The sequence below is a fragment of the Podarcis tiliguerta genome (assembly GCF_965153285.1).
Source record: "Podarcis tiliguerta genome assembly, chromosome: 8".
Classification (NCBI taxonomy): Eukaryota; Metazoa; Chordata; class Lepidosauria; order Squamata; family Lacertidae; genus Podarcis; species Podarcis tiliguerta.
The window spans coordinates 15,567,227-15,594,703 of NC_139541.1; the positions used below are offsets into that span (position 1 = coordinate 15,567,227).

At 46.8% G+C, this 27,477-nt stretch overlaps 1 protein-coding gene across 2 annotated transcripts; it reads right to left on the reverse strand.

Moving 5' to 3' along the window:
- Positions 1 to 1,250: 1,250 nt before the first annotated feature.
- Positions 1,251 to 27,412, reverse strand: SLC25A33 (solute carrier family 25 member 33). Of its 2 annotated transcripts, none has more exons than XM_083454191.1 (7): positions 27,156 to 27,412; positions 11,311 to 11,490; positions 11,061 to 11,138; positions 7,547 to 7,647; positions 3,849 to 3,915; positions 2,745 to 3,028; positions 1,251 to 1,799 (listed from the first exon to the last, which is right to left on the reverse strand). In XM_083454191.1, the coding sequence occupies exons 1-7, from the start codon at positions 27,206 to 27,208 to the stop codon at positions 1,597 to 1,599; spliced, it is 966 nt and encodes a 321-aa protein (XP_083310317.1). In that variant the 5' UTR covers positions 27,209 to 27,412; the 3' UTR covers positions 1,251 to 1,596. The 2 variants fall into 2 exon arrangements, with proteins under 2 accessions (XP_083310317.1, XP_083310316.1); XM_083454190.1 differs by lacking the exon at positions 27,156 to 27,412 and adding an exon at positions 16,431 to 16,567.
- Positions 27,413 to 27,477: the final 65 nt, after the last annotated feature.

A 27,477-nucleotide genomic window follows, 5' to 3' on the forward strand; every position in this document is an offset into this window, starting at 1 on the left:
GGGAGAGGCTGCGCGCGGTCTTGGCTTCATTTTTAGCCGCGGGGTTGGGGCAGGGGAAGCAGCAAGGTTGCGAAGCCTTTGGAGCGCAGCGCGAGTTCCTGCTGCGCTCTGCAGGCTTCAGGGATAGCTGCCTGAAGCCTTTGGAGCGCAGCGTGAGGTCCCGCTGCGCTCCAAAGGCTTCAGGTGGCTTTCGCTGAAGCCTGCAGAGCGAGAGGGGTTGGTGCTCACCGACCCCTCTCGCTCTCCAGGCTTCAGCGAAAGCAACATGTAGACTCCGGAGCGTGGAGGGAGCGCTCCCTCTGCGTTTTGGAGGCTTCGCGTTGCTATCGCTGAAGCCAAGGAGCCTGCATTCGCTCTATAGGACGCACACACATTTCCCCTTAATTTTTGGAGGGGGAAAAGTGTGTCCTATAGAGCGAAAAATACGGTATTCCATGCAGTTTGGAATAACTGAATAAAAAGTTAGGTGCGGGGAACCTTTGGCTCTTCCAGAGTTGCTGAGTGACAACTCCCATCAACCCTGGCCAGCAAGGATGATGGGATTTTCAGTTCTGCGACACCCAGAGAGGTATATATTATTATACCTGTTAAGTGATTGGTGGGCCACTGAGCTCGCTTAGTCGTCGGTGAGCCATTTCTCTACGCTTTTGAGTCCTCCACCCCCAATTTTTTTTTGGACTTTTGCAAACTAATGTCTCCTAGCCAGCCCTGTTTTGACTATAATCCAGTCCAGCTGAATTTGCTATTAGATGGGAGTGATGATGAAAATAACCCTGAACGTAGGAGGGTTCCATCTAGCCATTACAAACACTTATGGCGTGATAAAACGTTCCCTCCAGATGTTCTAGGATTCCAGATCCCATCAATCCTCAGATAGCAAAGCCAATGGTCAGGGATGATGGGAATTGTATTGGAGCAACACTCACAGATTCCCCATCTCTGCTCAAAATGTTGGACTACAATGGCCAGAGATGACCTGGAGTTCCTGGTCTAGGCCAGCAATATCTGGAGGGCCCCAAGGTCCCCATATTGGCTTAAAGCTAATTTTATTAATCATCGGGTCTGGAGACTTGATTTTTGTTTTTAAAAAGCAAAACCAAGAATCACCGTGTGAAATCATACTAGGCACCAATTTCTATGTTTGTGAAGCCTCTTATCTTCTGAGATTACAAAATACTATTCTTCCAAACATCCCATCCAACGGTTTTTGCTTCATTGGGTTGGGGGTAATAGATGAAAGACCCAAGGTGTGTTATGTAAATTAAATAGTGCTTTTAATTTAGTTTTGTCGTTTTTAATTTCTGAACCTCGTCTCTTTTAAGTTAAAAAAAGGTAATAATTAACTATTAACATTTAAACATCAACACCTTTCAGAAAGCATGAATCCCCTAAGGAAGAAAATAAAGAAAAAGAGAGCAGAAAATAAACTTTTTAAAAGAGAGCACGTTATCAAGCAACATGATCCATGATTTTTCCAACTCTCCAGTCCTGTCCGACTGTTTGAAATGGCTCTTTGCGAAGAAACTGGCCTGTGGAAGTTTTAACAGTTTTTTGTTTGTTTGTCTGAGTGCGTTTTTTAATTCAAGTCTTGGTCGGCTACTTAACTCGGTCTTCTAACAGGTACACTATTAACTCGTAGGTAGACAGGACAATAGCCGTGTTTGGGATCTGCCGCATGAGCTGAGCAAAGAGTCCTCTGTAGAAGGCCAAGTAGCCCTCTTCCCGAAACACCAGCCGCGCCGTCTGGACAAACGTCTTGTACTTGGTGCCTTCCTCCCGTAGTCTTGTCCGTATAACCTCTAGGGTAGGAAAGAGAGACAAATTAAAGGTGTTGGAATAATAGATTTGTAGAGTTGGAAGGGACCTCTAGGGTCATCTAGACCAAACCCCTGCAATGCCCATTTCCTGTTTTGCTTGCAAGAAATAATTTTACAATATGAACTTTCTGCATTTGCATAGGCTGCTTTGCAGAATTTTGGTTTGCAAGAGGGGACAAGGGCACACCTGCCAAACAACCAGGTATCACCCATCCTCTTTTCAAGCGTACCTCCCAGCAGGGGTTGGGAGCCATTTTAGCTCCGTGGGCTAGATCCTTATCAAAACTGGCAATTCCACAATGACATCAGCTGCAAGGTGCTTTCAAGTCCTGAACACGGGTCTTCAAAGCATCTTTCAAGGCAATGCTAAAACCGAGTTGGCCGCCATTGCTTTTAGGAGGGGGTTCCATGCAAGCCACTTCCCAAATGAGGATGAGTTTGCAAGAAATTCAGCCGAACCAGAAAGGATTTAAGGCCCACCCCCCAATCAGTGAATAAGTGTGTGGGGGGGTCTTAAATCCCGCTCAGTTTTGTCAGCACGTCCCTGTTCCCTGCTGTGGTTTAAATCCTGCTTAAATTGTAGGGTTAAATCCTGCTCAGTTTGGATACCAGCCCACCCACTCTCTGGGTGTTCACAGCAAATGCAGGATTCAACCCTGCCCGCCCTCCCACCCGCCAGATGTCACGAGCGACATCAGATGACAGGCAGATGGGCGTGGTTTGGGGAAAATGGACCTGCAGACAGATTTGGACACCCCACCCCACCCCCGGCACCAGGCCTGGACCAGATTTCTCATCCCTGTTGTACAACCAACCATGAGGGCTAGCAACTTGATTATGAATGAATGAGAATAAATAAATAGCTAGGGGAATTTCAGGAAGCTGAACTGAAGGAAGCCAGCCCAGCCAAGGGTGCAGCTCACGTACCATGTGGGTAAGCAATGCATGACGCACAGCCTTTAGAAATGGCAGCAGCGACCATCAATCCGAAGAAACTTGTGGAGTTCCGCTCTGTCCCGCCAGCGGGAGAAGGGGCCAACCGGACCTCGCTCACGTGCTTCTTCAGGCTCTCATAAATAGCAAAGCAGATGATGGTCTCAGAGATCCCAGCGTAGGAGGCAGTCAGGCCCCGATAGAAGCCGCGGACTCCTTCTGTCTGGTAGACATAGCGAGCGCATTGCAGTGCGTTCATTTGCTTTGAACCCCTGACTCTGGAATGCAAAAAGGCAGGTGGGGGTAGAGAGAGACAGTGATCAGTACCTTACTTGAATCAACATATATGACCAGTGGTCTTATGCTGTTCTACTCCTACTCCAGGAGGAGACCTACTGAAGCCAGTCATGAATTTACTCTTGTAGAACTAGCATTAGCAGAATTTCTCCCACCACCCAAAAATGAATAACCATAAATTTATTCCAATTTTTAAAGGCATTATTTATTTATTTATGCATGTATGTATGTAGAGGATTTGCACTCTACTCTTCGGTCAAAACGGTTCCCAGGGTGGCTGATGCACCGTCGAAACAAGACAGTCCCCTTACTTGCAGGCTTACAATCTTAAAAAACAGACAAACACACACAACACACAAGGGAGAGTGGACAGGGAGGGAAGAGGAAAATCAAAATTCAGACACCATTTTCTAAACCAGGCTTCCTCAAACTCGACCCTCCAGATGTTTTGAGACTACAATTCCCATCACCCATGACCACTGGTCCTGCTAGCTAGGGATCATGGGAGTTGTAGGCCAACAACATCTGGAAGGCCAAGTTTGAGGAAGCCTGTTCTAAACAGTTGTTCCCATAAAGACCAGCTTAGACCATTCAAAGCAAGGAGGTGATGAAAGAAGCCTTCTCCTGCTGGAGTGGCACACAGCTTGGTGGAGGTGACACAGCTGAGGGAGATAGTGGCCCAGAATAGGATGCAGCCCCCAAGTGGAAGAGCCCCCGTTACAGCCCCCTCTAGAGCATCCTTTGCAAAGACACCTTCCTTTCCCTTAGGTACTGTTTCACCAGCTCAGCCTCTGGGATTACCTCCTTTCCAGCTGCATCCTGGTTTTCACCATCCATATGGGGTTCATCAGCGAGTTTGTGATAAAGGCTGCGAAACAGATGAGGGAGAAGGAAATTGGTTAGCTCGTCAAAGCACTGAGAAAAGGAAAGGACAGCCGGGAAAAAGGCAGCCTGGTGACAGGGCACATTTGGGCGCTTGCAGAAGGTCCCGGGCACATTGTCAGTTAAAGCAGATTGGTTAGCAATAAGTGGAAAGATCTCTCCCTGTCCTTTAGGTGCCAGTTGAAAATAGTCCTCTTTAATCAGACCTTGGGCTGATTGACATCTGATGCCCTTTTAAATGTGTCGTGGGAGGAGGGATTATTGGTTTGTTTTTGTTCTTATTTTTATTATGCATTTTGTGTGCTTTATCTACAAATAAAGGGAGGTATACAAATCTTAACAACACCACTGTAACCTGCAAGAAGTTTGCATATGGGTAAGAAGCATCAAGGAAAAGAGATCGTTGTTTTGGTTTTCAAGATGTGTGCATCCCCCTCCTGTATTTCATGTATTTATTAAATATGGATGCTGCCCTTCATCCAAAGATCTCAGTGTGGTTCACAGCATAAAAATACAAGATAAAAACACAAAATACATAGTAAGAACAAAACAAACCAATAAGCCCCACTCCCACAAAGATTTAGAAAGGTTTTTATTCTGCTTAATCACAAAGCACTCTACGCAGTGCACGGAATAAAATTGTAGGTAATATACAGCTATAAACCTGAGAAGCATCTCTTGCACATCCAGGGGAACATCACTTACCAGTAGCTCAGTGGCAGAGCCTCTGCTTTGCATGCAAAAAGATCCCAGGTTCAATCCCTGACATCTCCAGGTAGGACTCGGAAAGACTCCCTGCCTGAAGCCCTGGAGAGGTGCTGCAAGCCAGTGTAGACAGCACTGAGCTAGATGGAGCAACAGCTTGACAGCAGCTTCCATTTTTCAAAGACAAAGAATCTCCTGCAGTCCTCGTATGGAAAATAGTTTATTTAATGTTGTTTCTGTCATCTCTGCTGGGGGCAGTTTGACTGAAAAGCGTTTCTGAAAACCAGTCTAAAAGTAGGTCTCCAAATGTCTTTGTGCGTGTGTGCTCAGCACGAAACACAAATCTAAATCCACCCTTCCACTTTTTTAGAGAGCCCATTGGCATTTCCTGCAGGTTTCAGTTGTGTCCAGGACAGGTGGAGCATCTCAAGCTGCCCTTACAAATTCAGAGAACATCTATGCATGAAAGTGTGTGTACCAGCTATGCAGGAGCTCTAGGTGGCATTGTTGAGTCATCTGTCCACTTCTGGATGTGATCAACAGAGGTGGCTTTGGGGCAGAAGAAAAAGGTGGGTGATACTACCTTAGATCACCTCTCTCCATTGGCCCACCTGGTATAACATTATCAACTCCGACTTTAGTGTTTTTCTGCAGTCTCATACAAGTGATCTCTCCCATCATCTGTTACCTGATCTCTTTTTTTTTGGCGGGGGGGACAGATCCCAGGGATTGACAGGAAGGTGCCTTACACCAAATCAGGCCCTTAAGTCCATCTAGCTCAGTACTCTTTACACGGGCTGGCAGTGGCTCTGTGGACTTGTACCCCAGCCTTTATCTGGAGATGCTGGGAGTTGGAAATGGGACCTTCTGCATGCAATGCAGGTGTTCCACAGTGGAGCTAAAGGCCCTCCTGCTAAAAAGTAAAGTAAGATTCTAGTCCTCATGGTTCTGCATAAAGGACTGATTTGAATGGGAAGCTGCATTATACAGAGTCAGACCACTGGGTCCCTAAAGTTCAGTGTTGTCTACACTGACTGGCAGTGGCTCTCCAGGGTCGCAGGTAAAAAGTCCTTTCTGACCTGGAGATGCCAGGGATTGAACCTGGGACCTCCTGCATGTACAACAAGTGCTCCCCCTCTGAGCCGCAGCCCTCAGCTGTTAACAGGAAGGCAGGCAATTATTTGCATCAGCCACAGCAAATTTGCATACACACGGTAGAAACATGTAAAAACCAACTGAGCAGGTAAAATGGCCGGATCAAATTAATGGAGACGCATATCCACATTTCCCGGTAGCTTCCTGCAGAAAGGCACATGTCTCCAAAGTTATGTAAGCGGCCCATGTAACACTTGGTTTATTTCAAGCTCTGCTCTGGCTCGAGCTGGATAGCAGCTTGTGTAACTGGAGAGCGGCTGCAATACACACACAGCTGCTCTGTGCCTGGAGATCGGCACTTCAATGCAAAAAATAAAAAGGGAGACAGAAAGAAAGGAAATGCACACAGGTGAGTTGGTCTCAGAAGGGAGGCAGCTCCCTTATTTGAGAGACAGAAGGAAACTGAGCAGTCCTCCTTGTTTGATTCTTGTTGCTCCCTTTTTCACACACTGTTGTTTTCGCAAAGAGGAAGTCAGTAGCTGGGAATCACATGTGGGGAGAACCCTGCTGTTGCTTCCTGGCTTCCCACAGACATCTAGTTGGGAACAGGATGCTGGAATAGATGGGCCACTGGACTGATCATTCAATGTTCAAACATACATAAAATGTTCAAACAAGACTTCACTTGTTACATATAATGTTCAAACAAGACTTCGCTTCTCTTAAGTCACTCTCACACCAGGCAAAATTTAGGAAATGTGGCTTCAAGTAGGCAAAGACAAACTTGGTGCAATATTTAATGTACACTGCTTAGAGATTTATTTTTTTAAGCAGTTTATTTAAAAACATTAAATAAACAAACCTGGATGTGATAACTAGGGAAATTAACCTCATTCATTTCAGCACGCCTTTCCTGTTTGGAAAGGCCGATCCAGACATATGACTTGGTTACATCTGTTCATAAATCTGCTTCAAAAGTTTTAACTTTTTAAAAAATACACTTTTATTTTTAATTGCATTTTTTCATTACACAAGTGTCTACCGCCCTGGGCTCCTTTGGGAGGATGGGTGGGATATAAATTTAAGAAATGAAATATACAGCCCACCAACACCAAGCGTGATCTCATGGCTCCGTGGCAGAGCGTGAGACTTGTGTTGATCTCAGGGTTGTGGGTTCGAGCCCCATGTTAGTCAAAAGATTCCTGCATTGTAGTGGGATAGACTAGATGACCCTTGTGGTCCCTTCCAACTCTACAATTATATCTTGAATTTGGCTTTGGGTTTATTCACTCCTGGTTTAAAGGTGTGCCTGGCTTCATTCCTGTACAGCGTCCAACGAATGCTGAAGATCTACCTCTTTACCCTGGCTTTTGACACCTGAGACATGAGTTTTCAGAGCCCACCTTTTACCGGTGAACTGTCATCTATTTTAACTGTTTTAAATGTTAAATCGGTGTAACCTGCCCTGGGATCTGCTGGTGAAGAGTGAGTAATAAATTTAATGATAATAATGGACTTGCAGCCAAGGCTGCTTGCCAGTCAAGTCTACCTGCCTCGGCTAGCATTCTGATGTCAGATGATTTCAAGGTGGATGGTCCCACCCGCCTGTCAAAGTTAGCCTGTTGCGGGGAGGGGGAGGAGATAAAGATCCAGCCTGTTGGGCCAAAAAAGGTCTTCCCACCCACACCCTGAGGCTGCCAGGCTGCCAACCCCTTAGCCTGGTTGGCCCCAATAGAGGCACAGTTGCTTTTGCTCAATGCATCTTCATAAAAAGCACCGGCTGGTAAACCACATCCCCTTCGATTAGGGTTACAAACCTGCAGAACCTGCTGAGCAGACATGGACGATGTTGCTGTTCGGCACAAAGATGTTATTGAACTGCTGCTTGGCCTTGGAGTAGCAGGCAAAATAGACGGCCCTGTGGGAGAGGTAAGAGGAGGGGTGGGGAAAAGGGCTCTGAGTTCTAATCATGAATTGAAGAGGCAAAGTCAGGTTGACTGAGAGTGGGTGTCCTTGTAAAGCGATGGCCTCTGACCTTTTTAAACCCCATTAAAAACAAAAACTTTGTGCAGCCTGTCTTAATAATAATGCAGTGGTACCTCGGGTTACCTATGCTTCAGGTTACACACGCTTCAGGTTACAGACCCTGCTAACCCAGAAATAGTGCTTCAGGTTAAGAACTTTGTTTCAGGATGAGAACAGAAATTGTGCTCCGGCGGCGCACCGGCAGTAGGAGGCCCCATTAGTTAAAGCGCTGCTTCAGATTAAGAACAGTTTTAGGTTAGGTACAGACCTCCAGAACGAATTAAATTCTTAACCTGAGCTACCACTGTAATAATAATATGGCAAACAAAAGTAGGCAGAATGTTAGAATGATCATTTAACAATGATTATTCAAACACTTTCCACTTGTCTGATCATATGAGCACAGACTTCGCTTTGTGGTTTGGGACTACAACTCCCAACAGCCCCACAGGATGCATTTTCCACAACAGCTCAGAAAAATAAAACGAGTCAGCTGTAGCTTCGAGAAATGCTGTACATTGTGGGGGAAAGAGGCTTTTCACCCGCAGCCAGAGATGTTCTGGACTCGCCAGATCCGGAAGATGGCTTGCACTGCTCTGATTACTTGTTGTGCCCTTCTTAGCCAAAAAAAGGGTGACAATATATGCCTCCCACTTTTTTCTTATACAGCACACACATGAATAATCCAAACTAAGCTAATACTTTATGTATTTTATTAACATCTCGTTTTTCCTCCAAGGAGCTCTAGGGCAGCATACATACCGTATTTTTCGTTCCATAGGACGCTCCGTCCCATAGGACGCACTTACTTTTTTTTTGGGGGGGGGGGAAATAAAGGAAATTTTCCCCCCCTTTATTTCCCCCCCAAAACCAGGTCGGGGAACCGTGGGATGGCGGCGCTGCGCCTCCCCGCTGTCCCCCAAGCTTGTGGGGCTGGCCGATGTCTGTCCGGCGCGAGGGGCGCTCTGCTTCAGGGCGCCCCACACGGCGGGCGGCAGGCTGCAGACACCTGCGCGAAGCCCCGTGCTCCGCGCTGCAGGCTGCCGCCCGCAAGCCTTACGCACCCGGGGGGACTTCCCCCGGGTGCGCAAGGCTTGCGGATAGCTTCCTGGAGCCTGGAGATCAAGAGGTGTCGGTGCGCACCGACGCCTCTCGCTCTCCAGGCTTCCGCCAAAGCCTGCATTCGCCCCATAGGACGCACACACATTTCCCCTTCATTTTTGGAGGGGAAAAAGTGAGTCCTATAGAGCGAAAAATACGGTAGTTCTTAGCCTCCAATCCCATTTTGCGCTCACAACAACCCTGCAAGGTAGGCAGGGGTGGAATGTCCCATTTCACCACTTAGGGCGAAACAGGAAGTTCCGCCTTACCCTGCCGCCCGTCCCGCTGGTGGTGGAGAAGTGGCGTCGGAACTGGTGCCGATTTCTGGCAAGATGTTGCAGAAATCTCGTGAGATCCCGCATGCTTCTCAAGATCTCGCGAGATTTCAGTGTTGGCGCTGGAGGCAGCAGGGAGCCTGTGGGTACACCTTGGCCTTGAGGACTTCTGCCGCCTGAGGCAATGGCTTCACCCCACCTCATGAGTGGGCTGGGCCTGGAGGTGGTTTAGGCCTAGATAAATAGTGACTGGATTATCAGCAGTGCCTTAGGGCCTTGCAAGCAAACAGAAGGAGGTCAGCGTTTTATTTCTGTGGAGGGACAGCCACCTCTCCTATCCTTTTTCCCCAGTTCTGGCCCCAAAGAAGGATCCTAGAGCCAGAGCCATTAGCAAAGCGCTCCAGCTTTAGAACAAGGCTGCTATTCTCGTCCGAAAGGCTTTTTTAAAAAACGAAACAAAACCTACAAATGTATCTTTCAGCTGGGATCTCAGTATTGTTGTCAAGGAGAAAGGCTCCTTTGGCCAGGGCTAAGCCGTCAGCCTTTGCAGCAGAAGGGGAGAAATTCCCTTTCCCAATTAAATCATTACCCCAGACTGGAGAATAAAAGAGCGTGCAAGCTTGTCCAGTGAGCTGGAAAACGGCAAGATGTTGCCAGAGTGGGGAATGTACAAGAAGGAGAAAAACGATTAACTGGGAAGTCGTTTTTAAGACGCTGAGAACCCATGGCAAAATGCACACCTATTATGCAAAATCTCGCCTGCTTCAGGAGCTATGCAGGATTCTAAAGCAGTACCCCAGCCAACCCTGACTGCTGATAATCCTGTTCAGGACTCCCTTCTGGCTGAGATGTTCACTACACATTCCATGTACACTTTCAAGCCTATCTTGGCAACCTTGAGGACTAGAAACCTTGCTTTATATATTTTTTTAAGAGAGCCGAGACTATGCAGATACTGAATTTCATATCTAGGATCAACACAATCTGGAGACATGTGTTAATCACTGGTCTGGGTCTGGTTTGTGCCTGGGAACCCCATGAATGGTGGGGTTCCATGATGGAATGAAGGCAGGATATACATCTAAGAAAATAAATATAAAACCCTGGGAAAGGGCATGGACTCAGAAGGTTTTCCCAAATTTATGCCCTCAATATGCACAGAATCTTTCCAAGATTCCCTCTGTTGTGCACATATACCACTTCAGAGGTTGTGCCCGACATTAACCCTACTCACAGTAGACCCCTTAGAATTTACAGACCTAACTTTGTCATTTTCCTTAATTTCAATGGGTCTTCTCTGAGCAACGTGAATGTTGGTTACGTCTCTGTCTTGAATACGATTTCCAACACACACACACACCCCCCGCAAAGCCTGAGCAGATGAAATAATCCACTGCATATTTTTAAAAGCCCTGGTTTTGGCTCCTGGCAACCTTGGGCAGGTGCCCTCTGTGCCCTGCCAGGGTCTACCAACACCTGTCCCAGAATCCTCAGCAGTAGATTTACCTGCTGGCAGGACTGTTGAGAAGCTGACTTCTCCCACAGTGCTCCTGGGCCAATGATGCTATGAAGGACTGTGGGAAATGGAAGCCGTTGCCTGCTGCCGCTACCAGGTAAGTCTCTGGTGAGTTATATGACCAAAGTTATAAGCCAAGTACATTAAAGGCTTCTGAAAGATTAAAAAGCAAGATGAGAACCGGTATGGTGCTGTGGCTTGAGTGCCAGACTAGGACCTGGGAGAGCAGGGTTCAAGTCCCTACTTAGCCTTGGGCCAGTCACTCACTCAGCCTAACCTAACTCACAGGGTTGTTGTTGTTGTTGTTGTTGTTGTTGTTGTTGTGAGAATTAAAAAAAAGGAGAAGTATATGCGCCACTTTGAGCTCCTTGCAGGAAAGATGGCAGGATAGGAATGAAATAAATAGATTCGTACCTTGATGGCGCAACTCCAACCAGGTTGGGCCCCAGCCCACGAAACAGCGACCGTGGCCCCTCCTTTTCCAAAATGGATCTGCAGTTTTGGGGGGGGGGGGTGAGAGAAGGGAGAGAAGATGAAGCAAAACATATCTGGAAAGTCTGGGGTTAAGAATAGAGAGCAAGGATGCAGTGAAAGGAGGGGGACCCCATTCAGCACTGTGTGGAGCTGCTTAACATTTCTAGATGGCCAAGCCCATTATACTCACTTCAGGACCCGGATGAGGCCCGGGGAGACAGACGTCTGACGGACCACTCCTTCGCCACTGATCGTGCCCAGCTGGACTTGCGGGTAGTAGACTGTGCGGAAGGCCAGTTTCGAAGACTGGAGCCTCGTCTTGATGACTTCCAGCGGACAGGTGAAGATGGCGCCCACTGTCCCACCACACCTGGAAAAAAACAACGTAGAAGACATCAGATGAAAGGGAAGAAACCACACGGACCTCAGTCCTGAGCATGTGATCCACCACAGTGGCATGCTTACATGTGCCGCATTAACGGTCAGTCTTTCAGCGTGGCAGCAACTGCTCTCTGGAACGCCCTGCCTGTTAGGTAGGCACTTTCACTGTACACTTTTTTGCACCTCCTAAGAACCGTTTTTGTTTAGCCTATCCAGATACCTAAAATTTAATACACAGTTTTATTTTCTAAATGTGCATTACCAACTGTCAATTCTATTTTATATACTGATTTTTTTTTTTGTAGGCCAACTTATTTTTAACTTCCGACTCCCATGAAATAATTACACTGCCAATTTTCAATTTTATAGAAACCAGTTAGAGGTTTTTACGATTAAGTGGTATACAGATTCAGTTAAATAAATAATAATGTGCCTCCAGAATCCTTGGCAATGAAGAAGAGGTTCCACAATAGATTTGAGGATGCGCTCTTGGTGAGGGGTGGGGAAAAAAGGTCCCCTGAACTTTTGAAAACCCAGATTTTAAAAAACCACATACATATAATAAGCCTTTGATGCTTACACTATCAAACAAAAGCTGCTTATCCATGGCCTTGACACAGAAAAAAAGAAACTGTCCCTTCTAAACTAACTCTTTAAAAGATAGGAGCAAGAAATTATTTAGTTGCACTTTATACAGCTGAATACAAATCACAGCCACTTGCCCTAGGAAGCTGCCTTGTATACCAACCCAGACCATTGGTCCATCCAGCTCAGTGCTGTCTATGCCACAAGTGGGGACCCTGTGGCCCTCCAGATGTTGATGGCCTGCAGTTCCCATCATCCCTGATCGCTGACTGTGTTGGCTGGGGCTGCTGGGAGCTGGAGTTCAACAGGTTCCCCATTCCCAAACTAGAGCATCACTTGCTTTTCTTGCCCCTGTGACTCTGCTCTGAGCCATGGCACTCAGCCACCGCTGGCAAAGCAGCTTCAGAAATCACTCCACAATCAAAAGGGCCACTTTCCAGATAAACAAGACAGGAGCCATGCAGGTCGGGTCACAAAAGAGGGGAAGAACATTTTGCCCTTTGTGCTCCAAAAGGAACTTGTTGCATGTTCCCCAGAGCCAAGGCCCCAAATGGGAAGCCCCATTTTGAACAAATCAACTACCTGATTTGGTAACCTCCAAAAAGCATGGAGAGGGCAAGGCCTGCATCTAAAGCAGGTGTGGGAAGCCTTTGGCCTTGCCTACAACTCCCACCATCCCTGGCCATTGGTCATGCTTGCTGGGGCTGATGGGAGTTGTAGTTCAGCAAAAGTGGACGACAGCGTACATCAGTCACAGACAGCATGGCCAATGGTGAAGGATAATGGGACTCATAATGAAACATCTGGAGAGCTGAAGGTTCCCAATCCCTGGCTGCTGCTGTGTCACACCTGTAACCTGGGCACCAGGTCTATGTGTGAGAGACGGAGAGCAGAGTCCACTGAATGACAGACAGCAGGGGCCTTTGAAGACCAGCTGTTATCTGAGCTTCTCTCTGCTCTGTGTACAGAACCAGAGGTTTGACATTGGCTTTCAAGCTCTGCAAATACAGCCACGGCCAACGCAATCAGGTTGCATTCCTCTCCCTCATGGTACACAAGCCCTGTGCTGTTCACATGTCCATGGAACCTAAAAGAGGATCAGAACGGGGAGATGAGGAGAGGGAGAGACAGTTCACTGCAACCAGCCTAAATGTGTTCCGAGAGTTTCAAGATTTTAAAAATGGAGCACCTCAAAAACCCAAACAAAGGTTGGCGGTCAACATACACCCCACTACCTTGCAAATACCCTACAGCAGTGTTCCCCAACCTTGGGCCTCCAGCTGTTTTTGGACTACAATTCCCATCATCCTTGACCACTGGTCTTGCTAGCGAGGGATGATGGGAGTTGTAGTCCAAAAACAGCTGGAGGCCCAAGGTTGGGGAACACTGCCCTACAGCAAGCAACTGATGGGCACACATCTGGCTGAAGGAAGGAGGGACTAGGTGCAACAAACAAAACAAAACAAACACCCACAGAAAACATGTTCCACCTAGGAATGAACGCTGGTTACTGAAATAACACTATGCATGGCTTGCGTGTTCTAAAGCATCTCTGTGCAACAAAGAGACTAGAACCTTGGCTAAGCGGCAGCAAAAAAATCCAGAGGAGGACAATTAAAACCTTGTGTGCGTGACAGGAGTGGGCTGATCCCCTGGCCACTCCATTTAATCCAGTGATCACTGGGTGCTGGCATCCAATGGATGTCAAGCCATGGTATGGGGTCCTGGGCGGGCACAGGAGCACCTTCAAAAAAAAGCAGGTAACATGAAGGCAGTGTATAAAATGGGCTACTCCCTCCAACGGTGCCGTCACTGTGCCCCAGTTATACAATTTTAGAAAAGGAACAAAGATGCTATCGGTGGCTAAGCTTCTTCTCCGCGGGCTTTTTATAGAGCTTCTTAGCAGCTACGCCTGCTGCCAAAGGAGACCAAGAGAGGGTCATGTGAAAATTATATGGAAAAGCCAAGAGGGAGAGAAGGGGACTGACAGCCAGATGAACCCCCCCCCCCAAAGTCACTGACTGGCAGGTGAAGGTTTTGAGACCCCTCTTTGCTCTTGTTCCTGCCCTCCCTTGCCAATCATTTATTGCAGGCCTGGGGAACATTTGAATCTCCATATGTTGCTGAATTTTAACTATGGAGAGGGGTGATAGGAGCTGTAGTTCAGCAACAGTTTAACAACTGGTGCACAAGTTTGATTTCCCCACTTTTCCCTCCCTGTCCTTTTCCCCTTGGAAAATGTCATGGTTGTTTAAAAAAAAGATTGTAAGCCTCTGGACAGAGACTGTTTTGATGGTGTGTAAGCCCCGCTAGGAGCCTTTTCGGCTGAAGAGCAAGGTGCAAAAGGTCTAGATCAGCCTTTCTCAACCTTGGGTCCCCAGATGCTGTTGGACTACAGCTCCCATCATTCCTGATCACTGGTCCTGGTAGCTATGGATGATGGGAGTTGTAGTCCAACAGCACCTGGGGACCCAAGGTTGAGAAAGGCTGGTCTAAATAAATAATAAACACAAGATCCAGAGGGCCACATGTTCGCCACACCTGGTTTACTGCATACAAAAGTTTCCAGTTAGGCAGAAAACATAAAGAGCCCTGCTGAATCAGGCCAAAGGCCTATCTTGTTCAACATCCTGTTCTCACAGTGGCCACCCAGATGCCCCAATGGGAAGCTCAGAATCAGGACCTCTTTGCAACATTGCTCTCCCCATTAGCAATCCCAAGAAACTGGTATCCAGAAGCAGTGTTCAAAATTAGCATTTTGCACCTGGCTATCAGCCACTTGCAGCCAAGGGAGGATGCCCAGGAGCCAGGATGATGACACCTGTCGTCTCCACCACCTGGAGGTGCATACCTGGGGATCCTTGGCTCTTGACTATTTTCACACACCAGCAAAACATCCTGTAGAATTCTATCCCGTATATTTTATCTGCACAATCAGAATGAATTTCAGGGACCAAACAGTTTTATTGAAAAACAATTTTAGAGCTGTCTGGCACCAAAATGGCAGCTAGGCATTCTGTTTTGGCGACTAACTCTGGTTTAAGGAGCCATTTGGCATGTAGCTTATATATCTGAGTTTCTAGCATTGTCCAGAAACATACAGTGCTGACCAGAGGATAGAGGCAGAACATAGTCATTGTGGCTAGTAGTCACTGAAAGGCTTTTCCATGAACTTGTCTAATCCTCTTTGACAAAGCCATCCCAACTGGTGGCCCTCAATGCCTCTTGTAGGAATGGATTCCATTGTTTGAACGGACGTTTTGCAGAAATGCTATAACTTTTGTCTGTCCTGAGCCTTCCCTTCCATTACAGTATATATTAATGCAGTAATAAATTGCAAAACAAACTGAGCCCAGCAGCAGGTTAGCAAATGACAGCAAGCCAGATGGCTCCCAAAAGCCCACAAGACAGGGCATGAAAGCAACAGGTGTCTCCCCATTATTTATCCTAAGCACCCTGAAAGATAGACTTCCTCTGTAAATGGAGGCTCCATGAAGCTAAGCTGTTCAAATAAGCTCCTGCTGCTAAGCTTCCCACCTTCCACAAACTAGCTGAACTGCATCTTAATAGATATTTTAAAAAATCAGCATTCTGAAATTCCGCAATGTAGGATCTATAATGGCTTGTTTTTTGTATGTATGTATTATGTACACAGAAACATATGACAGGACACAAGCGTATCAGATGGCACTTAAAACAAAACAAACTGAAAACACCCACTGATTACTGTACAATTCAAGCCATCTGTTGTAAACACCCACACTAATATTTCCAGGTATTGCATTACTCGTTTTCCTTCCTCTTTCCGCAGAAACACTGTCAATCAAAAGCACAGCACTCAGATACGGTAAATCCCAGTGCAGATGAGATCAGGCATATTAAACAAGAAGGAAGTGAGGGCTACCTTTGACAGATGAAGCAACAGCAGATGACGAGTTCCATAACTGAAAATGACCAGAGGAGGAGTAAAATTGTGGCCTTATATTTGTATGCACCATACTAGGGTCTGTGCCCCAACTTGCTCCATTTGCCAACCCCACTGCCATTCCCCAACCTTCACTCCCTAGAGTGTCCCCTGCTCACCCCATGCAAACACTAAGCTTTCTTTTCTTGACCTCTTGGATTGTTCTTCATGCAATTCCCGGTTTGTGATACGGCTCTGCAAATCCTCTGAGTGACGACAGCCTTACATTTTCATGTATAGAGGAAGAAAGTCAAACCCTTCCCCAGCAAAAATCAGCAACGGCTCATTCACACACGCTCACACAGAGACGGTATCATGGTGCGCCAACCAGTAAGTTGGCCTCCTGTGGGCTTCCTTCTAAAAGTAAGGCGCAAGGTTACCAGGCATGATGGCATGCTCCTCCAGCCGCCCCATTTAGTGCGAAGAATGTTTTGATTGCACGCACACCCACACGCCCTCCGACGAGCCCCCTGCGAGTGATATCACATGTTTTGCAAAACATTCCGACTTCTCTCCAAGACTTGGCAGGCATCCTCAGAGCACCAGCTGTTTACCTCTTCTGCCAGGCTCAAACTCTTTTTAACCTTCTCCACAGAGACTGCTCCCCATGCCTAGCTTATCTATTGAAAGGGAGCATTGCAGATGGATGGCCTCATAGTTCAACGGAAGCAGCATAAGCTGTACATTCAGAAGGTGCCAGGTTTGATCCCTAGCATCTACAAGTAGAGGTGATAAAAGTGGTAGGGTTTGGGAGAGACTTAGCCCCCAAGCATCTCGGAGGTCTGCTTGCATCCTGGGCAAAATTGGTCGCAGAATCATAGAATTGTAGAGTTGGAAGGGGTCCTAAGGGTAATCCAATCCCCTGTACGTAAGTTCCAAGAAGCGTGGGTATAGTTCAATAAACCGTGCGTACCTTTTCGTGCACTCAAATCTGTTTCCATACTGTGGGAGGTGGGAAGAAGGGTTGTGGCTCATTGTGGCTTTGGGCAAGCTGCTGGCTTTCAGTCTCAATTTAGCCCATCTGTAAAATGGGGCAAGTGGACCTCAGCAACCACACAAAAGCTTTTCAAGTGCTTTGCAAAAGAGAAGTACAAGACCAATTTGAAGCAGTCCTTGACAACCTGGTGCCCTCCAGATGTTTTGGACGAAACCTCCCGTAGCCACAGCTCAGTTAACAGAGTGTCAGCTCTGCACGCCAAAGTTTACAGCCTCAATCCCGAAATGCATCTCCAGGCAGTGATGGGAATACAGTTAGATGGACCCAATGGCTTTCCTCTCTATAAAGCACCTTACTATGCTTCTAGATTAAGCTAAGAGCTACCCAATAGAACCATTAAAAAAATAAAACAAACAAATTTGGCAACCAAGACTCACACCGTTGACTCAACCAAGGAGTAGCCAATGTATTAAATCAAAGAGCTTTCCTGGGCGCACAAGCCGTTCCCTCTGCTGTACACCTGCAACCCCATGCGCCGCCGCATTAATAGCTGCATCGTCAGCATGAACGGTTCACAGATGTCACTGTGGATTTCAACAAAGCACATTGAGCAACTCTGGAGGCCTGGAACAGCCGGTGCAAACCGGCTCTGCAGAATAATTAATTATCCTTTGCAGCAACCCATTCTGCAGGCACCGGGGGCGGGGTTGTTCCTTTTTCCACATTCTTGCCCCCAAAACCAGGAAAGCTACTGAAAAGCAGCCTGCTGTGGATCCAAGGGAAACATTTTGCATCATTCCAAAGAAGAGGCAAACATCTCAGATGTGCAGAGGAACAAAGGAGGACTTCAGAAAAGCAAAAAAGTGGGGGGGGGGGTGTCAAAAAGAGGAGTTTTGCAGCAGGTACGGGGAAACATCCATCACAAGCTGACATCTCTTGCCACTGACAATCTCTGTAAGCAATACTGAGCTACATGGACCAATGGCCTAATCAGTATAAGGCAGCTTCCTTTGTTCATATACTTTAAGGGAACAGCTGTAGCTCAGTGGTAGAGCATCTGCTTTGCACACAAAACATCCCAGGTTCCATTCCTAGGTACGGCTGGGAATTGTCCCCTGCCTGAAACCCTGGAAAGCTGATGCCAACCAGTAGGCATCTAGGCTGAGCTAGACGGACCAATAGTCCACCTTGCTGTAAGGCAGCTTTCTATGTTCCCATTTGTCCTAGGTGTTGTTGGAGGGGATGGATGCCTTTACTACCAGGGTGGGCAGCCTGTGGGCCTCAGCCTCCTTTCAAAAGCCACCCACAAGCGATCAGTTCTGACCTCTTGGTTTCGAGACCCAGCCTTATGAGGGATGGTTTAGGGAGTTGGGTATGTTTAGCCTGGGAAAGAGGATGCAGAGATAAGGTATGACAGCCGTCTTCAAATATCTAAAGGGCTATCAAACGGAGGATGGAGCAAGCTTGTTTTGTCCTGCTCCAGAGGGTAGGACCGGAACCAATGGATTCAAGTTACAAGAAAGGAGATTGCGACTAAACATCAGGAAGAGCTTTCTGACAGCAAGAGCTGTTTGACAGTGGAACAGTCTCCTAGGAGATGTGTTGGATTCTCCTTCATTGGAGGCTTTTGAGCAGAGGTTGGATGGACATCTGTCATGGATGCACTAGTGGAGATTCCAACATTGCAGGGAGACAGGACTAAATGACCCTCACTGTGCCTTCCAGCTCTACAATTCTATGATTCCATGATCTCCCGAGCCCCCAGTGGCTTGCTGCGTGGGATGGGAAAAAGAAAAAGGAAGTGGGGTGAGCCAGAGATAAAGAAAAGGGGGTGACCCAGAGAGAGGAGGGAGCAAAATTAAGGACATGGGGTGACCCAAGGAAATGAAAAAGGGGGCCAATGATTCTGGCCCCGTCCATCACTCATGAAGGAATGTGGCTCCCAAGAAGATAAAAGAGCCTGCTGACACCCCCCCCCCATTTTAAACATTCAGTAAAACAATAAAGAGTAAAATAAAACAAACTCTTTGCCACTCAGGTTGATTAATGTTTAAGCTGGGCCAAAGGAGGCCCAGACAGGTCTCCCTCTTGCCCCACAAGCTCAACATGAAGGGGGGAAAACCACTGACTTTTTCCCTGCTGCTTTGTTTGCTGCCAGATATATATTAAGGCAAAGGGAAACTGCTAGCACCAGCTCCCTCCAGCACTATAATGCAGGCAATGCCAGGAATTTAGCAAAGACAATGGCCTGCAGCCAACGTTACTCCTACTCACGAGTAGTCCAACTGAAATTAGCGAGCCTAAGTTCACCCATGTGGGACTAACCCGTTCATTTCAGTGGGCCACCTCTGAGCAGAACCTAGCAGGACACAAGCCAAAGCTTTTTGCACAAATAATGCACAAGCAGCTCATGGAACGTGTTGCAAAATGACTGCTGGCTTTTGACAGCGTTTTGAGAGGGGAGAGGTACCATAACAATCAGCAGTCATGCTAACTGAATGGATCACCCTGGCTCAGAGGCAGTCTACCTTTAAATGCTAGGCACCAAGGACAAATGGCAGGGAAGAAGCATTTGCATCAGAAGGGCCACTGCTGGGCAAGAGGGTGGTGGGCTGGAGAAAAGAGGAAGCCTGGCTTAGCCCAAGGGCCAGGTACAAGTGATGGTTGGGTGTGTGTGTGTGTGTGTGTGTGTGTGTGTGTGTAAAGATTGGCGGAACAACAATACCCTCCACCCACCATTAATAGACCCTATCTTTAAGGCAAAGTCAGAAATTAGCCAGGTGCATTTTGTGACAGGTGTGGATCCAATCGCAACCACGCGGAGGTCTCTGGGTGCCAGGTTGGCAACTCACATCTCCATCTGGCTGTCCCCTCCAGCTTTCGTAAGCAGAACAGCTTATTTATTGAATGTATGTACCACCTTTTCCTCCAAGGAGTACATGGTTCACCCCGCTTCCTCAGTTAATCCCTACAACGACCCTGTGAGGTAGGTTAAGGGGCTGTGACTGGCCCAAGGTCACCCAATGAGCTTCATGACTGAGTGGAGATTTGAACCCTGATCTCCTAGGTCCTAGTCTGACACTCTTAACTATTCTACCACACTGGCTTTCTAGAGTACTTCCGCTGTGGAGGAACTATGTCAATTAAGTAGATATATACTGTATAGGGAAAGCAAAATGTCACTTAGAGAAAGACCTGAAATGTTTTCCTTGAAGTTTGAATTTGTTTTATTCTGGATTGTTTGATTTGATGCTTTAGTGTGTTGTCAACTGCTTTGAAATTTTTTTCTTTAAAACATAAAGTGGTATAGAAATGAATAATAAGTCTCATTGTAAAAAATTATAATAATATGGTGCCTAGACATTCTATTGCGGTGCTTGTAACCTAGGTTTAAGGTGCCATTTGGTGATTAGCTAATATAACTGAGTTCCAAACACTGCTTTAAGGAACTTTCCCCAAGGATCTTCTCTGCTTAAGTGAAGGAGAAACCATTTAGCTTGGAACAGCAATTATTGACTATACTGCAGAGCTAGAAAATCCCATGTGCCTGGTTGCCTAGACATCTTAAAATAATGTTGGCACCTAGAGAACTATTTTTTTTATTCCCTCAACAGATTCCCATGGCTAAAGAAAGGAAGGAATCGCTTCAGGGAAGGGGCACACTTTCCAGCATTTATTTAGAACAGGCATAGGCAAACTTGACTCGCCAGATGTTTCGGGACTACAACTCCCATCATCCCTAGCTAACAGGACCAGTGGTCAGGGATGATGGGAATTGTAGTCCCAAAACATGTGGAGGGTCGAGTTTGCCTATGCCTGATTTAGAACATTAAGAAACTGCCTTTCAACACGAAAGCATTATTATGATGGTCTGATTTTTTAAAACACTGCATGAAGTCCACACAAAATAACTGAACAAACACAAAAGAGATCAAGATGGTGAGGGTTTGCAAATGCTTTGATGGAACGGAACAGTCTTCACCCACAAATGAGAGGTGATGCAGGAAAGATGCAGACCTCTGAGAGGAGGAGCCACCACAACAAAAGGCCCTGCACTGAGGCAATTACGACCAAGCCTACCCCAAAAGACAAAAACCAGGGTGACATTCATGCCATACACTTAAAGCACTGTGTCACCACTTTAAACAGCCAGGGCTTCCCCACAAAGAATTTATGGAAGCTGTAGTTTGTTCAGGGTGCTGGGAGTACCTTAGGAGACCCCTGCCTGCTCTCAGAGCTGCGGCTCCCAGTCTTCCATGTGAAGAGGGACCAATTGTCCAACCATTCTGAGAATTGTAGCCCTGGGAGGATAGAGACACCATGTCTAGTAGCTGTCGATAGCCATGTCCTCCACAGATTTGTTTAATCCTCTTTTATAGCCACCCAAGCTGGTGGCCATCATTGGCTTGTCCTGCAGGAGCGAGTTCCATAGTTTAACTATGTGGTGCATGAACAAAGACTTTCTCTCACCTGTCCTGAATCGTTCAACATTCAGCTTCATGGGATTCCCACGGGTCCCAGTGTTATGAGAGAGGGAGAAAACCTTTTCCTCTATCCACGTTCTCCAGACCATGTATCACTTTAGACACCTGTCACCTCTTGCCTTGCCTTTTCTCTAGACTAAAAAGCCCCAAATCCTGCAACCTTTTCTCTCATAAGGGAGTTTCTCCACCGCCTCGATCATTCTGGTTGCCCTTTTTCGAACCTTTCAAACTAAGCAGCACCCTTGCTGAGGTGGGGTGATTCACTTCCAAAATAGATCTTGGCAACTCACGCCAGCCAGTGAGCCAAGCTGCATATTCGGGAGCTAATGCTTAATTTTGGGGGCAGGGTCCAGACCCAATACAACTCCCTCAAATGCTGGCTCTGAAGATACATACTGTATACACACAGATCTATAAATATACGCAAGCAGAATTCTACAAAATAGCAAATGGGGAGGGGATCTAATTGTTTTAACAACCACACCCTATTAAGGGTTTCCACATGCAGGTCCAAATCTCAAGCCAGTGTGGTGTAGTGGTTAAGAGCGGTAGTCTTGTAATCTGGGGAACCGGGTTCGATTCCCTGCTCCTCCACATGCAGCTGCTGGGTGACCTTGGGCTAGTCACACTTCTCTGAAGTCTCTCAGCCCCAGTCACCTCACAGAGTGTTTGTTGTGGGGGAGGAAGGGAAAGGAGAATGTTAGCCGCTTTGAGACTCCTTCGGGTAGTGATAAAGCGGGATATCAAATCCAAACTCTTCTTCTTCTTCTTCCAAGACCACACCTGGGAGAAAGCGCTGCTATACTGGCATTCCGCCTTGCAGGGACAGCTTTATATAAAGGTAGGCAGGAAGCCCTTAAGCTAATTAAGTCCCTTTCATCCTGGATTCCATCATCTTGCGGTGGAGAGAATCTAAGCCCTAAGTAATTATTTATACAGATTTGGAAAGGAGGGAGAGAGTGGGAAAATAAAAGCTTGCAAAGGAATGCAGATACAGTACTGAGAAAAGTGCCTCCTGTATTTCAAAAGTGTGATCCTAAACACAATTCTCAGGAAGTAAGGTGTATCGAACTCACAGAATCATAGAACTGCACAGCTGGAACGGACCTGAGGGTCCTTGCAATGCAGGAATCTCAACTCAATGGACCCTCCTTGGATGCAATGATGGCTTGGATTAAACTAAAATAAAAGAGTCTTTGTGACAAAGGCTTCGTCCCTGTGGGTCCCCTGAAACCAAATCCAAACCTCTGGGGGTTGCATCCAATGTCCGTCCTACACTGAGTAGACACACTGAAATTAAAGAACATGGCTAGCACAAGTCCATCAATTCAGTGGGTCTCCTCTGAGTAACAGTATATTTTATTACATTTATATCCCACCTCAAGGGTAAGTACATAATTCTCCCTCTTATTTTATCCTCACAACAATCCTGTGAGGTAGGCTAGACTGAGAGACAGTGACTGGCAGAAGGTTACATCTAAGGCCAAGTGGGGATTTGAACCCTGGTCTCCCCCAGGTCTTAGTCTATGACACTCTCCGGGGTTTCTCAAACTTGGGCTTCCAAGTTGTTGGACTACAACTCCCATCATCCATAGCTAACAATGGCAAGGGAGGATGAGGTTTGAGAAACTAAACACTATGCCGCACTGGCTCCACATTTCATAAAGCATCACACACAGTATATGAAAGAATAACATGACTAAGGAATCCTTTAGCTGTGATTCCTGAATTGCAAGGGGTTGGACTAGATGACCCTTGAGGTCCTGTACAAATCTACGATTCTATGAATTTCAGAAGGCCATGTTCGTTGACGTCACAGCTTTGACTGCATGGTATGGATGTGACTGTGTATACCTGGTCAGGTGGGAGGAGCGTAAAAAGCGAAGTCAGAGGGAGATGAAACACTGGAAGTTACTGAAAGTGCTAATTACGGAATGTACTGAAAGCTGGCAATTCACAAAACAGTTTCTGATGACACAGACAGATAACCTGTCATTAGAAAGCCAGTCAAGGGAAATAATCCTCTGTCTTGGTGCAGTCTGCAAGTAACAGCACTGAAACTCTTGAGGCACTGATGTAATAACAAAGAAAGTTACCATTTTAAGAAAACAGGCATTGCACACAAGAAGAGAAAACAAGCATTTACACACAGAGAGAGAGAGAGAGAGAGAGAGAGAGTGTTCAGGGATTACAAATCAGTCTGCAATTCCCTCCCCATATACAGTGGTACCTCGGGTTACATACGCTTCAGGTTACATACGCTTCAGGTTACAGACTCCGCTAACCCAGAAATATTACCTCGGGTTAAGAACTTTGCTTCCGGATGAGAACAGAAATCGTGCTCCGGCGGCACAGCAGCAGCGGGAGGCCCCATTACCTAAAGTGGTGCTTCAGGTTAAGAACGGACCTCCGGAACGAATTAAGTACTTAACCCGAGGTACCACTGTAGAGGGCACATTTTCTAAAAACACAACACAGATCCATCCCCAAATGATATTGAGGCTGGCATGGAATCCTATGTGCATCTATATGAGAGAAAGCACTAATGATCCCAGAGTAGACTTCCTTCTGTGTAGACACAGGAAAGTTCCCTTATTCAGAGTCAGACCATTGCCCCATCTAACGCAGTACAGTACTGCCTACACTGACAGGCAGCCACTCTCCAGGGTTTCAGGCAGGGTATCTCCAAGCCCTACCCGGAGATGCTGAGGATCAAACCAGGGACCTTCTGAGCTACATCCCTTCCTCAAAAACATGCATGGGAATGTGCTCTGCTTACTTAGAAGTCGGTTCTATTTTTAAAAGCTGAGTTTACTTCCCATGTAAGAAGAGACCTAGATCTGAGATCCAGGGTCCTTCCTCCGTCACCATGGATCAAAACACCACACACACAGCGTGCTGCGCAAAAAAGATACCCAGACAGCACTCTTGCTTACAAAACACAAATCTGCCTCAGTTCTACTCTGGCCTGGTATGATGCAACACTTGGACAGATATATCCGTATAACATCCCTCTTTGCCCAAGAACCAGTGCAGAGCAGACAAGGCAGCGTGAGACTTGCAGCCAGGAAGCAACAATTTATAATGCAGTATTTGCCTAAAGCATGACAAATGAAAAGAAAAGGGGGAGCCGAAAGCCAAGAGTAAGCTAGCTAGCTGGGTATTGTTTTTGTTTTTTGAGTAGTGGTGGAGGGGAGAGCAGGATTTCCCTACACTTTGCTAACCACAAATAAGCAGATGCATGAAGCAGACTTTGGAGGGAGGGAGGGACGGATCGCACACAATTTAGTGTCTCTGCACTCCCAGATTAGTTGTCTATAAAAAGCGAGCTGGGGAAACCCACATCCCCAGAATGTGGAAGTCCTTCCTGAACAGAACAAGGACTTAAAATAATAATAATAGAAATGCTTTTATTTTCACTTTCAAGACAATTAAAAAAGACAGGCTATGGTACTTCCAAACAAACCACAGACACATTCTAAAATCTCCCCAGATTTCTGCCTATTCAGGTCATGCCTGTTCAGGTATCCATTAGGCCCAGGATGGCAAGAGAAACGGATCTGCCCCAACCTTGCAATGCATGCAATAAACCTGTCTTGGGAAATAACAAACAGATTTTGCCAATGTGTCGCCCTACAGAAGTCTTAGACTACAACTACATTGGGAGTTGTAGTCCATAGGAAGCTGCCTTATACAGAGTAATATAACTGTCCCATTTAGCGCTGAATTGTCTGCACTGACTGGCAGCAGCTCTCCAGGGTTTCAGGCACAAATTCTTTCCCAGTCTTACCTCCACTGGGGATTGAACCAGGAGGCTTCTGCATGCAAAGCAGACACCCCACCAGTGAGCTGTGGCTGCTGGTGCAGGTGTAGCCCAAACCACTTTAGACCATTGCTCTTGTAATGTCCACATTTCATTTGTAAAGCACTTGAAAAGCTCTACTGTTCACTGAGATATGTTAGTCCCATTTTACAGACGGGGTGGTGGTGGCTGAGAGAGCCAGCAGCTTGCTCAAAGCTACACAATGAGTTGACGGCTGAGCACAGGTCTGATCTTGCTCCACTGGGAAAGTAAAGGACAAAAAATTAAAAGGGCCTTGCTGGATCAGAGATCCATCTAACCCAGTGTCCAATCACAACCTTCTGGAAAGCTCACAAAAAGGACAGACTCCTGCATTTATACATGGATGCTCATGACAAACAGCAATGAAATGGCACACCCTGCATAATTATTTCCAACCTTCTGAAAAGCCACTTAAGGCACTAGCCATGAGGGAATAAGTAAACTGGCCTACCTCACAGGGCTGCTGTAAGTGCATTATTATTTTTATTACATTTGCAGCCTGTCTTTCCTTCAAGGAGCTTAACACAGTGCTGATTCTCATTGACACATGTGCATATTTTACCCTTACAATAATCCTGAGAGGTAGATCAAGCTGATGGAGGGCAAACTGGCTCAAGGGCACCTGGTGAGGTTCATGGTTCAATTGGGGGATTTAAACCCAGATCTCCCTGCTTCCAGTCTGACACTCAAACCCAAGAAAGGGGAACCTGCAGGCTTCCAGATGACCCCTGACTACTGAACGTGCTGGATGATGGGAGATGGAACCCAAACACACCTGGAGGGCTGCAGGCTCCTGCACCCTTGGCCTAACCACTATGCCACATGTGTACAAACACAACTGACATTCTAAAGCACTATATGAATGCCAGCAAGGGGTTATGAAGTGTGTGGGGAGCACATGTGTATGTTTGTGTTTCCTTATAAATAAACAAGGCCTACTAGGTTGGATGGAAGGTTCATTTATCCAAGCATTTTGCTTCCGATAGAATGTGCACTGCTGGGCACTCCTTAGCAAGCGTTTTCAGGACCTCAGAGGTAGGCTGCGCCTGTATATGGATGTAGCATTTTGAAGTCACGGAAGAGAAAAGCAAAGAAGAGGGAAGGTAGGAAGAAAGAAAGAAGAGGAGAATGTGGAAAGGGGTGAATAGAGGAAAACATAAGAAAAGCCTTGCTGGATTAGGCCAGTGGCCCATCTAGTCCATCATCCTATTTTCACAGTGGTTAATCAGGTGCCCATTATGGGAAGCCTGCAAACAGGAACACAAGAGCCCTCTACCCTTTTGTGGTTTCTGGCAAGTGATATTCAGAAGCTTTAGCTTTTTACTGCCTCTGACCATGGAAGCACAGCATAGCCATCAACATCGTTATTTTCTCCCCACCCCACCCCTCTTGAAAAAGGAGGATGAGAAAATGGGTAGGATGAGGATAATGACATAAAAGAACAGCAGGGTAATATATAAAGAGAGACAGAAGGAAGATTTGAGACAACAAATAAATGTAAATTCAGAGAGGAAGAGGAAGGGTAGTGGTCAAAAGGGAGGGGAAGAAATCAAGAAAGAAGAGATGGATGGAAAGAAGGGGTGCATGTGAGAGAAATAATTTATTTATTATTTATTTCATAAAAATTAAAACACCGCTTGATCGTAAAAAAACAATAGAACTCAAAGCGGTTTACAAAAGACTGATGAATGGAGGAAGAAGGGGATGGATGGGGGAGATTAATGAATAAAGTGTGGGAGGGGAGATAATGAATGAGGATGGGGGCGAAGGATGAATGGGGAGAGAAAACGCTTTAAGGATGAGCCCAGAAGGATGAATGAAATGAGGGAGAAGGACTCACCCTCCAGCGAAGAGGTGCAGCAGCGTGCTCTTCTCCTGCGTGGGTCCGGCCATGCCTGCCTAACTGCCTGCCTGCCTGCCCGGCCCCGTCCGGTCACCACAATCCCCGCAGTTCCTACTGCTGCTTCCAATGCCGAGGACGGCCAGGCAGAACTGGGCCTGCGCCAACACAGCCAGCCAGGTCACGCGACGCCGGCAGCCAGCTCCACGTGCATAACGAGCCAACCGCGAGGCAGCCTGGCCGGCCGCGAGGTTAAAACTAAAAAAAAAAAAGTAGGCGTGGCGCCGGCTCTGACGTCGTCCCGTTCCGGAGGCGGCGATAG

Coding starts and splice junctions, on each gene's coding strand:
- SLC25A33 (XM_083454190.1), bottom strand. CDS start 16,552: ATGTTTTGCAAAACATGTGATATCACTCGCAGGGGGCTCGTCGGAGGG. Junction 11,139..11,310: donor GGCCTCATCCGGGTCCTGAA/GTGAGTATAATG, acceptor CCAAAACTGCAG/ATCCATTTTGGAAAAGGAGG. Junction 3,029..3,848: donor AGGATGCAGCTGGAAAGGAG/GTAATCCCAGAG, acceptor TTTGCATTCCAG/AGTCAGGGGTTCAAAGCAAA.